This window comes from Manduca sexta, chromosome 26 (assembly GCF_014839805.1).
Source record: "Manduca sexta isolate Smith_Timp_Sample1 chromosome 26, JHU_Msex_v1.0, whole genome shotgun sequence".
Classification (NCBI taxonomy): Eukaryota; Metazoa; Arthropoda; class Insecta; order Lepidoptera; family Sphingidae; genus Manduca; species Manduca sexta.
In genome coordinates, this window is record NC_051140.1 from 7,621,699 (window position 1) to 7,637,342 (window position 15,644).

The window sequence follows — 15,644 nt, forward strand, 5'->3', positions numbered from 1 at the left end:
ATATATTTTCCCGGGAAAGAAAGTAGCCTATGTCCTTCCCACGGTCTCAAATTATCTCCATGACAAATTTCATAGAAACGGTTGGTTACTTTTTGAGTTCATTGCTTTCAAACAAGCAGACAGAAGCAGCGGGAGACCTTGTTATATATATTAGAACTTTTTAAGAAGAAATTTTTAGCTATACGGGTATATTTTTGTTCCTTAACGGATCTGTTTACCGCACACAACGGAAACATTCAAAAGTCATATATTTTCCCCGTTTTTCTACATTTTTAGTTGATGCTCTGATGTTTTGGTCATATCGTGTTATATAGCTTCTAGCCTTCCTCGATAAATAGGCTATACAAAACTAAAATCATTTTTCCATCGAACCAGTAGTTCCTGAGATTAACGCGTTCTAAGAAACAAACTTAAGCTTTATATAATAGTATAGATAGTCTATGTTCCTTTGAACAGAATCTTGAAGTTATACAAAGTAATTGCACTTCAATACTATTGCTCATTTATGTTGAAAGATTGTATTATTTTTATTTGTTAAGGACAAGGAACGTCTTTATCAGATACACTTCTGACCTAGATTGAATTCGCCTTGGTTGCAATTCTAATTACAGTGTTACCGCAAGACATTTTTATTACCATAGTCATTCGAGGCTTGAGAAATGTCATAGTGAGTCATTGCTAAAGCCAAGGTGGGGGAATCGGTTAATCCACGTGCCTGGCCAACATGACGTATGTACTTTTGTAGTTTAATTTATTACAAGCAAGACAAACACACACATACATACATACATACATACTTACATACATACATACGTACATACATAATATCACACCTCTATCCACTAGAGGTAGGCAGAGTATGGATTGTGACTTTGTACGATTCTGGTATACTTCTCTCGCTTCCTGAACTTTAATTAATCTATTCATGCGTTCCCATATCCCGCCGATTTAGGTTTCTTTTGACCTGGCCATTACTAAGAATGTCAGTCTCATAAATCCTGTTCGGTCTCATAAGTCATAACATAATACGAGGCGTATTATCATACCAGGCTCGAATTCCAGACTCCGAGCTACTTAGCAAGAAACTAGTATGAATCAATTTGCTTATCCCAGGATTCGAGCCATGGACCTTCGCTATGTCGTAACATGTATATGTATATGCATAGAGGTAAGAAAAATTCATTTAAAATTATATTCGGCGCACACAATACAAGTGAAAAATTATAAAATTGAAAATACACTTTACCCATTACAACATGGGGTGCAACGTAGAAAACCTCCACGTGTGTCCGATTGCTGTCGGTCCCTTATGGATACGTCCGGGGGGAAGGTCAGTCGTTGGGCTAGTGCACCCTGGGCACAGTCAATAATCTCTCCGCGGGGGGCGGGAAAGGAGGGATTGTTGGCTGTGGCTAATTTTCTGCCGGGTGGGGCTGGGGGGATAGCCCCTGATGGCCTCCCATATGGCGCTCTGCGCTAGCAGAGTCTATGATGGGGGGCAGGGAGGAGCACGACCACGTGGTCGAGTGGGCGTGGTCGATGCGGTCCTTGCGGCACTACTGCCGCAGAGACCGCACCAGTGGAGAACGCTTGCCCCTGAAATAAGGGGTAAGCAAAGGAGTAGCAGCGGGCCCGGTGTTCACTAACCCTGTCACTGGGCTGGCGAAAGGGGGAGTGGTCCCTCTTTCGCCGCCGCCAAATCTCGTAACCCCAAACATGATCAAGTGTCTCTGGCGTAAGCGTCAGACACACTTGATCTACGGGGACAGAGGGTTCACTGGCTTAAATGCCTGGATCGCGAGGTAGAAATCCTCTATAAAAAATTACCCCAAATCCCCAAGCGGCGGCGCACCGTGAGGGGGGTTGTAAGCTTGGCTAATGGGTAGCTTGATTTAGTCGCTAGTGCGAACCGCAGTATTTTGAGCCAGTACACAAAGTTTTTACTCGTGGGAACAAAAATGGATAAATATATAAAAACAAAAACCACAGACGCACAGGGGGAGGGGAAACATGTAGCCGGGAGTAAAAGGTGCCGAGGAGGCCCACGTCCCTTAGGGGACAAACAGTCCGCCGAGGAATCGCGCGGGCGAACTCCCAAGGTGGGGGAACGTCCGCGTGATGAAGTCACGGCCGAAGAGCGAACGCGGAGTGCTGGGTCAGACTCTGACTCAGCATCCAGCGTGGCTAGCGTGGGAAGCTCAGTCGCAGGCTCCAGATCCGTGGAGGTCAAGCCGGCAGCGGCGGATTCACTCCGCAAGCCGAGTAGATGCAGGACCGGGGATTCGTCCTCCGAGGGCGACGGGGCAAAGGCCTCGTGCGTCACTTCCCGGAAACGGGGCGGATCCCACTCCGTGGCTCGCGGTGCGAAGGCGAAAGGTCGGGTCCTCAAAGAAGCGAGGGACAGCGGGAGGCTCGCCGAAGAGGGGCGGCACCCGATTGCCGCGCGGCTTCGAAGCACCGCAAAGAAAAGGGCCAAATTTGAGGAGGTCGTGATGGCGGCGATTGCGAGTGTCCGCCAAAAGAAATTGCGGACCTCGAAGGAGAAGGCTTCGCAAGAGGCCGCGGCCTCCATTATGGCGGCAGCAGCGGCCACCTTCTTGGAGTCGGAATCCGAGTCGGATAACGAGGGGATGAGGGCCGATATCGCCCGGCTTTCGACGGAGGTTGAGCGTCTCTCTAGGGAGAACGCGGAACTCAAGTCCAGCCGGGCCTCTGCCCTCGCTCAGTCCTCTCGTCCTGCAGCGACGCCTCCAGAGGTGAGTGCGGTGCAGCCGGCGGACAGGCAACTCCTGAGCCTGATACGAGAGGGCATCCGCCAGGATATATACAGGATATAAACTTTTCAACAACAAATTATACCGCCTTCAAAAAACCACTAAAGACCAAAAAAAATTTGAACATTACCTATATACTAGTTACCAATTTTGGAGTCAGAGTAAAATGGGTGACGTCACAACAAGGGGAAGTCCCACAAATATGAGCATCTTTGACAAGGAAGAGACATAAATACTAATTAGAATTACAAGAAAACAATAAATCATTGCATGAGATATAAAGCGGCGATAGCCTAGTTAATTGTGGATCGGACTGCCGAGACGAATGTCCGCAGGTTCAAATTCCAAGGGCACAGACCTCTGAATTTTTTAAAGTTATGTGTGTATTCTTTGTGAATTATCGCTGGCTTTAACGGTAAAGGAAAACATCGTGAAGAAACCTGCATACCTAAGAAGTTCCCTATAGGAATTTTGAGGGTGTGTGAAGTCTACCAATCTGCACTAGACCAGCTTGGTGGACTAAGGCCTATCCTCTCTCAGTAGTAGAGGAGGCGTAAGCCCAGCAGTGGGATAGTTTATAATACAGGCTGATTTAATAATATTATTATTTAAATGACATATAATTGCGTAATAATTTTAAATCAAATGTATCAGCCTCTGCAAATGGCAACTTGTCATCCAAGACAGTCTGCATACAGCGCTGAACGCGGACGAAAAGCACTGTACGTGGCAGTACAGTGCTGAACACTGGCGTTAGCATGCGCATGATAAACACACACTTGTCTTCATTTTATGCCTGTTTGTCGCGAAAGTTGTATAGACGATAGATGAATGCATGCGTACGCGCCTCCATACTAAACTAGAGTTTTGTATGGACAAAACTTAATTGAGCCGAGTAAGTGTAATTACTCCCATACAGTTACTTTAACCACTATGTTATGAGCTATTTAAATTTAGCACCTATTCAACTAAACATTGTGATGTTGACAATAATATATGGCATGTCCTCAATTATTGGAGCGACAATTGAAAGTTGAACTTAACTTTTAGCCTATTTTGGTAAAGAATTCTGAAATAATTCCAAAAGTGTCGTGACCTTCGCAAGGGTCGGTGGAAACTGGAGCAAAGTAACCTGGCCGATCAAATATAGATCTAGGAAATATATTATTTACAAAATTCGATTTTATGTCATACAATAAACGAGGAATCATTACATAAGGCCTTAATTGAATAACCAGGGCCCTTATTCTGTATGATAGTGTAAACGCGTAACGCGGCCGTGTCATGTTATCTTCGAGAAATGTGCGTGGAATAGTATTCTGTAAGCCAAATTTCTATAGTCCTAAATATGATGCGTTGTGTTACGTGCTTGTTACGCACTGTTAAAATAACGTGCGTGATATAGAATAAGGCCCCTGGATGAGAATTATAAAACATGCGTGATCCTTGGCACAATGTTAGCAGAAGTAAAGGTGAATGTTTGAGTTAATTAAGGAACTGAACTGAACGGAACTGTATATTATAATAGTCTTTGTTTTCTTGTTTAGGCTTAGTGCATAGCTTATAGTTGATAATTTTGTTTATATTTTCCTTTAATACTTCTTTTCTTTTAGTAAACTTTGAAACTGTACATATTTGTAATTTGCTGTGTTAATGTGTAAAGATGTGCAGACACAAGATTCAGACTTAGGACACAAGCCACCAAAGAAATTCTTGTGCAGACTTTCCTCGGTGTTGATTGAGGGGTCCGACAAAAAAAAACTTAGTACACATACTCAGTTGATGTAGTCTATATATAATTGTAACAAATACTTGTATCTGTATTGAATTGATTAAAAATCACTCGCTTGTTTCAACTAGGATATTATGCTAAGTTTACAGGATAAATACTCTACTAGACCTCCGCGCGGCGGACGGCTAAAGATTAAATATTCATTAAAATATTATTGTGTTTACAAATTTAATATCTGATTGTCGATATTTAAATGAAATCGTTGACAATGCAATGTCAATACGTTACGCATCAGCAATTATTGAAAAATTAAGTACATTAATAAATTACTTCACGTAAACAGTTTACGTATCAGGGCCCTTATTCTGTATGGCAGTGTAAACGCGCAACGCGGCCGTGTCATGTTATCTGCGAGAAATGTGCGTGGAATGGTATTCTGTAAGCCAAATTTCTATAGTCCTAAACATGATGCGTTGTGTTACGTGCTTGTTATGCACTGTTAAAATAATGTGCGAGATAGAGAATAAGGCCCCAGTTTAATAGTGTTCTTCGTCGATGTAATCTTATAATATAGATTTGATATCATTTTCATATTACTTGTAACTCTGGACTGAACTTTTTACCACGGTGTTTCCTCGGCGTTGATTTGTCCTTCTTCAAAAGAGGTTTAACAAAAGTTTTTTAGAATAGGCAGTGTAGCGTGTAGCCAGTGTAGCTACTGGTCATAATGAGACTTAACATCTCATGTCCCAGAATGGCGAACGTAGTTGAATACCAAACAAAACTTAGTAATTCAAGGTATTAGGTGGTACTGTTTATGGACGGTCGTATCGCTTAAACTATTAGGCGTACGGCGGGCTCGTCTCGTCATTCATAGCAATTAAAAATAATAATAATAATATAAGCCCTGTATTATATACTTGCCCGCTGCTGAGCACGGGCCTCCTCTACTACTGAGAGGGATTAGGCCTTAGTCCACCACGCTGGCTTAGGGCGGATTGGTAGACTTCATTCATCTTCGAAATTATTAAAAATAAACTTTGATAAAAATATTGCTGTTTTTATTAATTTTATTAAAATATTTGTTATAAATTTTATATACAAAGATGTTCAACTGCTGATAACTGCATTTATAGTTTTATTTTAAATCAAATTTAGATATTAAAAGCCGAAATGTTAGCTTCTTATTTCTTTAATGTGGAAAATGCATGAAGATTACTTCTTTCCTAAAAGACCTCATTTTTTTTATTGTGAATAACGGAACAGGCTTTACTAAACAGGCATTCAAATTAAACATAAATACTTTCATACTATGTTTTGAACGCGGCTTCGCCCGCATAAATGTTCGATTATATATTTATAGCCCTCCCTTCTCCTACCTGTATTATTTAGAAAATGAGGCGGCGCGGCAGCTTTATAAATTTATAACTAAAATCAAAATGTTATGATTTGGTGGTTCGATTTTGATGTACTAAAATTAAAATTTGTTACTCGGAAAAAATATTTATATTTTCAGATATTAAATTTGAAATTTAACGAGAAGCTTTTGAGTGATACGCAAAGAAACTTAAAACGAACCGACAAACAGAAAAAGAAATACTTTTTATTACTGATCTCTTGCTTGTCGCAGATATCTTTTGCAAAACTACTTGATGATAATGTATGGATTTAGCACGTCATTAATTATGGTTTTTATTTATTTACAATTTTATTTTGTACGGGAGCTGAAAATTGACTTCACCGTATTTAATGATAAGTGGAGTAGAATTCACATACAGCATCGTCAGATAAGAGATGATTATCCTTGGCCAATAGACATTATAGGGGTAGATCAATGTGTTTTATTTTGTACACTAGCTGACCCGACAGACGTAGTCCCGTCTATGAATTTGCAGCGCGCATTCTGTCAATCGCTGACAGTTATTTCAAACAATGGACAGTTATATAAAATTAATATTTTCGTTAAGTTTTCTTAAATTTTATAATTTTCCGCGCAATTTTTTGAATTTTTTCTTTCATAAGAACCTTCTTCTGACAATAACAAACACAACAAAAAATCGGTTAGTGAAATTAGTGAAATCGGTCCAGCTGTCCACGCGTGATGACGTGACCAAAGGAAATAGGGATTCATTTTTATATATATAGATTATTTTATGCTTAATCGTTACTAATACTAAAACGAATCAATTTCTACATTTTCCAACATCAAAATTAGTTAGAAAATGAAGGAATTCATATTAAAAAACCACTTATATACGAAAGTTACTCTGTCTGTTACACTTTCGTGGCTGAACGACGGAATCGATTTTGATGAAATTGAAGATATTTTGAGACCCCGGGAAGAACATAGGTTATTGTTTATCCCGGAAAAAGGGATTGTATATTTATTTTTCAAATTCAAATTTTTCGTTAAAGTTGACTGCGTGATATTAATGCCATATAAAGAAAAATCCCACGTTACCTATGGCAGTATTAATTATAATTATTTAAAGTTACTACTTCCAACCGATATCAAACTTTTGTAATTTTTTACCGTTTTTTTATTCTTTCTGAGTGACTTTAGTATCATTAATGACTTAAAAAATAATTCGCTACCTTATTATGCTGGCCTGCTGTTTAATTTTATTAGCATGAAACGCTTCCCTCTTAAATTTTAAATGTCAATGTTCTTATAAAACCTTATTTCATTAAAATTTATCATTGTTACTCTGCATTGACAAGGCAAATTCAATGCCGAGTAAACGTATTCTGGATTCAAGGTTCCATGAGAATCATGAAGGTAGTGTTGTGAAAAGTAGAACGTGTAGTTAAACGTGCTCATATTTGCTTAAAGACATAAGTCCGAGAGAAGTCGTAGGCCGCACTGCCGTTGCCACTGCCATTGCCATCGACCGCATTGTTTTCTGCGGTCGCAGCTGTTTCTATTCGGAGCACGACTGCAAGCTGCATATGCCGTAGCTGGAGGTCTCAGTCGCTTCCATAGATTTTCTAGCTACATTTGATACATCAGCAATCCAACTAAATATATTTAATGTGACATTTCGAAAAATGACATTTGAATGGTACATAACATTCATTTTGATGCACTTTTTTTAACATTTGTGGTACATTATGCAAATTTCAAGGGACGCATTATTTTAAGCAATTCGAAACTGAAATTTTCTCTAATAAATCGTTCATAATAAGTAAAATCTATGAAGTACCTATTTGTTACTCTCACTTTTGTATATTTGGTGTAATATTCGAATGAAATGAACACTCTATGTTACTCAGAATAAAGATTGATAGTTTCATCAGAAATTACATCTTGACATAGATGGTATAAGATTTTGTTATACGTTTAGATTGGTTGTTCGCGGTTCCATCTGTATATACCGACTTCCCCATATAAAGTTTCCACTGTGTACTTTTCCGAGATTTAAAGACAGAAGCGGCCTTACGGGCAAACGACCCGGGTAACCGTCCGGGACCACTCGCGGTACCTTAGAGCTGCTTTTTTTACGATCTTACCGACGAAACTGTTAAAACAGGGGACCTTTTTTTGCTCTGCTCGAGTTTAGTTGTTTTTTATTGCTTTGAATAACGAGACGATCTTGTTCACCTGTTGGTAAGCGATGCCACCGCCCCTATACAATAGAAATATCGTCCAACACCCTGAATTACAAAGTATTGTTTGGTATTCCATTGCGCTCGCCGTCCTGATACATGAGATATTTATTCTTATTATATTCAGTAGTTACACTGGCAACAAGTTTTTGAGATTAGCGCGTTCAAACGAACAAACTCTTCAACTTTATATATTAGTATAGTTTCTTTTTGTTGTTATTATTTACGAGGTTTATAACCGGTCAGCCGATGTATTTTTATAAATAATTACTTATTTATCAATCATAAATTAAACACATAAAAATTAACTATGTAAACTTTATTACAGCATTCTATATTATATTGAGTGCATGGTTTATTTAAATTTTGAATGTAATTTAATTTCTATCTTTAAAAGATATTAAAATATATTTCCACCATGGGCTTCGATCATAGCCCTTTACCAACACCTACACATTGAGATCATTATTATACGCCTAAACACAATAAACCTGCTGTAAGTTGCTGAGGAGTTAGAAATCCCGCACTCTACACGATACTGCAGCGTCAGTTCGAAGTTACCATGCCTTAGAAATACTACCGAAGTAATAATATACCGAATTGCATATCAATCGTAGTAAGCAAGTAGAATAATCTTCAACACCTGAATAGATCTTCATATATAGCTAAGAACCATCTTGATCATATCAACTATTCTAACAAAAAAACCGCATCAAATTCGGTCCATTTATTTGGGAGATACGATAGCGCAGACAGGCATACAGTTACATAGATACATACAATAAACTTATAACACCCATATTTTACGTCAGAGGTTAAAAAAAGATTAAGTAAACCTTAAGGGTGCTACATGAATCAACACTTTCAAATAATAACAAGTTTGACGTCAAATACCATTGTCGTCATAACCAACCTTTGACAAAAAAAAAAAGAAAAAAAACTGATAATTTTCGAACGCGACGGTTAATGCGAAACAAAATAATGATGGCTATGTTTGTTAGCCTGGCAGGGCCGGCTTTTACAAACACACCGGATTTTCGGGTGAAAGCTTTAGGCACTCGAACCCTTACATTAAGTGACCATGCTGAGGGCGACCCTCTAAAGGGTCACGGCCTCGGCTCAGGACGGTCACTGAGAGATGATGTTTGGAGACATCAGCGATTAGGGGGTTTACGCGAGGTGCACGGAGCGACGTACACAGTCTACCTAATCGTCTTCGTCGGCGCGCGGGCCGACGGAACTAATCGAAGGGTCGGGAGGACGGGGAACGCGGCGAGGACGGAACTGCAGTCGTGTAGAGTGTATGAGCTTTAAGTGCTCGTGCTTTCGGCGGATGGCCTGAGTTATTTCGTCCTCTGGATCTGTTAGGACAAAACGTGGACGTCTCCATTTCGCGCGGTCGAAAGGAGTGTATATGGATACGGACCTAATGAGCGGGTTCGGATGATTGACCGCCCGGTCGAAATAGCGTCTGCTGGACTTGTGTATGAAATGCCTGACGGTCGGCATATCGGTGTCCACGTGGAGGTTGCGATTGCGAACGTACCACGGGGCACCGAGTGCACGTCTTAAGAATTGATTTTGCATAACCTGCATATTTTTTTTGCCAAAAAATTAACATAGTGCTACTAATCATAGTTATAGTAATCTATGTACCATAACTATGACCAAGTTGCTTTACGTATAATCGAATGTAAAAAAAATTAAAAGAATTATAATTGAAAAACTAAAAAGTACTCAATGCAAAAATAAACTACTCCGGCGGGCATACTCACTATAGTTATAGATGTTACCTATCTTTTCTTGATCCCAGTTGAGAACTCAGAATCTTTGATGTTGAAACAGCAGTAGCATTTAGCGTAACTTTTACCGTCGGGTTTTAATAGTAAAGTCTAGTTTATTGTTGCGAAGATATTAAGACAGGCCGGTAAGCCTTTTAGTCCAGCCAATAAGCTCAAAAAGGTTTCAATTTATGTATTATAGTGATCCAAAACATATAAGTGATAGCTCATTCGATTTGGATAACATGACGACTAGAAAAATAATCATTAAGGTTCATTAGGACTTAAAAAATACAATTGTTATTAAGAGGATAAAGAGGATCTTCGATAATTTAAAAAATATTAATATTTTAGAAATAAGGAGGAAATTTTCAATTTCTGACTCACGACGCCCGAAATTCTATCTCCATTATTAATCATTTTTATTTGATGCCAAAAATATAGACGAGTTTAAATAATTTATGCATAGGCGGTAATTTGTTTTTATTACATTAATATTGCAAGGCCAACATTTTTATTGCTGCACATGTGCAGTTTAAAAAGTGTAAATATTTCACATAAAAAGGGTCTTTGTTAGAGCACGAATTTTTTTTATGTTTTTAGTAACCCCGGTTCCACGTCGACACATTTATCGGAAAGCGGCGTCCATTGTTTATTGAATTTAGACAAGTTTAAAGATTTTAAGTAGTGGTATTATGATTTCTTACTAGAGTAATCAACTATGTCGGCGCGTTTGTAAGATCCGTTTATAGACGTTTAAGTTCTACCCAGAGGTGTTTGTTATTGTTTCTTTTACAACTGCATAATATGTAGCACTGAATTAAAATAGAATTACAATCCGATTTAATGCAATTTGGGATTTTTATCTCAATAAAATGTGTTCAATTTTGGAAAATAGAACTGATTTTTTTTTTTTACTTAATATGGATTATTTCGTACTTAACTCACGTATTTTGCGTCGACCGCACAGGCGTTCTACTCCCATATAAATGTTATTGTTTTGGCACTGTAGTCATTACGTTAAAATATTATTGTAATAATAGATTTTAGTAATTAATATATAATTTAATTGTATTACAGAGAACCATTGTCTCTCGATGGATACACTAGCATGCGGATGAGAGCTCGATTGCTGACCGATCCAGTGCGCACCCTGTACTCAACCTGCCTGCTGAGCGTGTCAAACTTGTAATGAATACAAATAAATCATATCACTGAAGTATCAAAAAAATGTGTTTAATTTACATGGACTTTCTACGAAATTTCATTTTGCATATGTATTTAATCATTTGTTGCTATTGCAAATATATTATCTACTATATTCGATTTTAACTTTCTATAATATATAGCGTAGCGGTGTGTGCGTGAGCCTCATGGACTGGTTCACAAAACGAGCCTATTGAAATAAATCATTTAATTTGAAAGATTTAGTTGTGAGATTTAAAAAAAATATATATTATTACACTTAAAATTAACTCTTTGCAAATACAAACGTTATAACATTTGGAAGGCATCCCAAAAAAAGTTAAGTAATCAAAAATCTTGTTTAGTTATCTCTAAAAATAATTACTGCGAACTTACCCTTTTTATCCGCAAATGATAAAAAAAAACACTTACTTATGTCAAAAACAGGTAGATACAATATATCTTTTGTCAAATCGTGAAATTAGTTGTATGAATTATTCAGCCATGACATTTATTTCTTATTTTTCTTATAAATGAAGGGTCTAAAATTGTTATTGTAATGACTTTAAGTGACTAAATTTGGCACATTATTATTCAATAAGTTTGAGGTTGATTGGAATTAATTGGAAACAAAAACCCAGTGCCCATACAAAAAGCGGACATGTCCTTTAAAAAGTAAATAAAATGTTCAAAAAAAGCATAAAGAATTTGGAGAAAAAATATCAATTTCTAATAATGAAATGAATAACAATGATTTATGATTATGTGAATGATTGAACGAATTAAATAAACTAAACTATTTAAGTAATTTTTACAATTCAAAATTCAATCATAATATGCAGCTATTAAATCGATAAAAAAATTCAATAACTGTAAACTGATTATAGACTTTGGGTTTTAACTGAGCGAAAACTAAATAATTGGCTAAAGAAAGTAACTAAAGTTTACAAACTGGACATGTGCAGCAATAAAATGTTAGCCTTGCAAATATTACTGTAATAAGAATTCAAATCAACACCTACACTTATAATCTTTAAATGTCTCTGTTGCTGTTGTTATGCGCTAGCATAACAATAGACTCAGTTTATCGATAAATGCGTCCACGTAAGAACGGTGTCAATAAAAACATTTATAAAAAATGCGCTCTTTAACAAACCATTTTTGTGAAATATTTGTTCTTTTAAAACAACATCTGCAGCAATAAAAATGTTGGCCTTTCAATATTACTCTAATAAAAGCAAATTACCGTCTACACATAAAATCTATAAACTCGCCTCAAATTCAATAAATAATAATAGCTGCATACCGATAAATAGTCCAATTACCTATTTCAAAAAGGTGTTAACTAGTTCAAATTAGGATGAAAAAGATGTATTTCGTTATTTACTCAAAAACCATTCATATTTAAGATAAAAAAGATGATTAAGAGGAAATTAAAAAAAAAAAGAATATCGCCAAGAAGCTAATAATTTTAGGTCAATTATTTTAACTTTAATGTTAATACATATTTGTAAATGGAGAGATTGGAATAAAATGTTATCGTCTAAGTTATTGAAATTAAATAAAATAATAATTCAAATAATGAAATCTATTAACTATGATTTATGATTATAATATGAATTATTGAACGAATTGAATGAACTGAACTGTTCAATTTTTACGATTCAAAATTCAATCATAATATACAGCAATTCAATTTATTTAATAAATTAATTATAGACTATGGGTTTAAAGAGACCGAAAACTAAAAAAAAACGGCTTAAAAAAGTAGCTAATCATAATTTACTTACAAAATATAGTTGTGAGAAATATGACAGAAATTGGTATAAAATTAATATTTTTTGAATACAACATAAAGTTTGGTTTGTTAAAATATAATAAGCAAGTAATCAGACACATAATATAATATAAAATAATTAACGTAATGTCGTTTCTCATTTATTAATAGATAATGCCAAAAAATTCAACAACAAAAACACTGTAAATCGCGATTGTCTCCAAACTATAAAACTTTTGCTATTACGTTCTTTACGCCGACGATATGCACCTTACAAGTATAGGAATTATCTTCATAGCATAAACGTGCGCGCATCCATTTTAATTTCGTTTTCTATTATACACTCAGCAGCGGTTCGGTGGTGTTACGTAACGTCATTGCAGGTAGCCAGCAGTAGCCAGCAGCCATACCGCTCTGAGCACCCGCCTCGAACGGTCCCTTTGGTTTTTACCGAGTACCTGCTCGGTAAAGCTATTGTCCCGTTCCGAGAACCGCTCGGAACGACCGCAGCGAACCTCGCTGCAGCCCGGACAAAGGGAACAATAGGGCATTGTCCCCGTTGTTACCTGCGTCCTTTGTTTCGGTCCGGCCGCGTCCTTCTCAGGACAGGGTCCAACCCGTTTTATCGTTTCATCGACGATTTTGCCCCTTCAGGGCTAGCTCGGTGGTAAACCTAACGGTGATAACAAGCCGAGCTAGCGGTGACCCGGCCCGCGCTGCACCCCCTCAGGGCTAAAGCGAAGCCGGACGGGTGCGGATAAGGAAGCTGTGGAGACACACCACAGTTTCCCCCGCATATCTCCTTCCCAACCCTACCTTTCCTTTTCACTCCATCCCGTGTGACGGTTGAGCGTGCGGATCCCTAAAAAGGTCCAATACCGTTTACGTCGCACGGATTGTTAGGAACTCTTTCGCACATTAAGATTGGCAAAGGGATACAAGCTTAGGGCACACCTAATTTTTAAGTACATCCCCCCTCGCCTACATCCGGCGGGGAGGGCCACTCACGCACACAACCCCGGGCACACCCACCCGGGGACGTTTTTTGATAGTTCTTTTTACATGTCTAGAATCACGCGTTCGCTTTTAGTGCGATAGCCGCCTGGTTTCTTGTGGGTTCTTTCCCAGGCGGAACGCACCCGGGTCCCGAACCCACTCGCGGCCCGTTCATTTCTATTATTATTAAGTGCCCCTAGGCCCGGATTCGCCCGCAATGGCAGAGTCTAGGCCTATGGACACTGACCAGCCCGTGGCGGAGGTAGTCGGCGAGGCGAAACACGCCATGCTGGCAACCCTCGCCACCTACATTAAGGGCGACCCAATATTTAGCTCATACGTGCGCTCGATATTGGTAGCCAACGAGCCCCGGGCGGTTCCGGACTCACCGGAGTCGCCCGCTTCTCCCGCGTCCTCCATCGACTCACCTGAGTCACCCGCCTTCTCGGACTCGCCGGAGTCGCCCGCGTTCTCGGACGAACCTAGTCCGCCCGGGAGCCCGGCCGGCGCCGGCGACCCCGACCTCGCCATGGATTCCGATCCAGGCGCACCCCAGCTTTCCGCTGTCCCCGTCGCTTGCGCGTCCAAGCGACCTGTTTCCCCTGCCCCCAGCGAATCACGGTCTGGGGCCGCGTCGTCGGACCTCGACGACGACGGCTTCACGATCGTGAGGAGCGGGCGCAGGAAGAAGCAGCGCAGCTCAGACGCCTCCGCCTCTCAAGCGCCCTCTGCGCCACCCGCGCCTTCTACGCCCAAACCCGCGGCCTCCAAGCCCGCGCCCGCTAGCTCGACGAAGTCGTCGCCACCTCAACCTAAGGGGCCTAAAAATCCCCCAAAGGTCAATCTCCAACTTCCCGAAGGGGTTCCCCTTCAATCCTTCTTTGATGCGCTCACCACTGAGGGCATTAAAATCCCTCCTAACGCCTGGAACAGTGGCAAAAAAATGCTGTCCCTCCAGCCCGGGTCAATTAGCGACCACCGCGAATTGACCAAATTCCTTGATAGCAAACGCTATCATTACTATACCTTTGCGCTCCTGGATGAGCGCCGCTACAGGTATGTCATCCGCGGCATACCTATCCAAATGTCGGCCGTCGAGGTCCAACAAGGCCTCCAGGCCAAGGGCATTGCAGCCCTAGAGGTGCACCGGATGCACCGCCAATCGCGCGCTTCACAACTGGGCCTCCAATATGAGATGGTCCTGGTTATATTAGCCACCCCCGATGACGTGAAAGCTCTTTATGAGATTCGCGATATCTCGGGCCTCGGCGGCTTCACGGTCGAGACCCCTCACTAGAAAAACGAGGTCGCGCAGTGTCACAACTGCCAGAAGTATGGCCACAATTCGCGTGGCTGTCGCCTCCCCGCCAGGTGCGTCAAGTGCCTCGGCGAACACGGCACGACAGAGTGCCCGCGCCCAAAAGATAGGACTCAGTGCACGGAGCCGCCTTCGTGCACAAACTGCCGGCAATCTGGCCATCCGGCCAATTACCGGGGGTGCCCACGGGCACCCAAGTACAAGTCTAATTTTAGGGCTCCTAGAGCCAATCAGGCCCCTAAGGCAAAGGCCCCTCATGCCGAAAAATTCATTTTGGCCCCAGCCCCGACACGTAAGCCGTGGTTTCCCACCGCGGTACGTGAGGAGGATCTCCCGCCACCCCGGCCACACCTGCATTAGCGGCCACTGTTCCCGATCCCGTCCCAACGCCCTCGACCTCCAAGACTACCCCTTCCAAGGTAGTCAAGTCGAAGGCTCCCGCACCATCCAAACCCCAGGTGGCGGCGACTCCGGC

The 15,644-nt window shown here is 40.3% G+C and overlaps 2 protein-coding genes across 2 annotated transcripts; both read left to right on the plus strand.

The window, feature by feature from the left end:
* Window positions 1-1,958: 1,958 nt before the first annotated feature.
* On the plus strand, window positions 1,959-2,837 carry LOC119190697. Its single transcript, XM_037443115.1, has one exon. The coding sequence runs from the start codon at window positions 1,959-1,961 to the stop codon at window positions 2,835-2,837; it is 879 nt and encodes a 292-aa protein (XP_037299012.1).
* An 11,231-nt stretch (window positions 2,838-14,068) lies between these two features.
* On the plus strand, window positions 14,069-15,148 carry LOC115448222 (putative NAD(+)--arginine ADP-ribosyltransferase Mav). Its single transcript, XM_030175578.2, has one exon. The coding sequence runs from the start codon at window positions 14,069-14,071 to the stop codon at window positions 15,146-15,148; it is 1,080 nt and encodes a 359-aa protein (XP_030031438.2).
* Window positions 15,149-15,644: the final 496 nt, after the last annotated feature.

Bases quoted from the DNA above. Each gene is read 5' to 3' on its own strand.
- LOC119190697 (XM_037443115.1), top strand. From the start codon at position 1,959: ATGGATAAATATATAAAAACAAAAACCACAGACGCACAGGGGGAGGGG.
- LOC115448222 (XM_030175578.2), top strand. From the start codon at position 14,069: ATGGCAGAGTCTAGGCCTATGGACACTGACCAGCCCGTGGCGGAGGTA.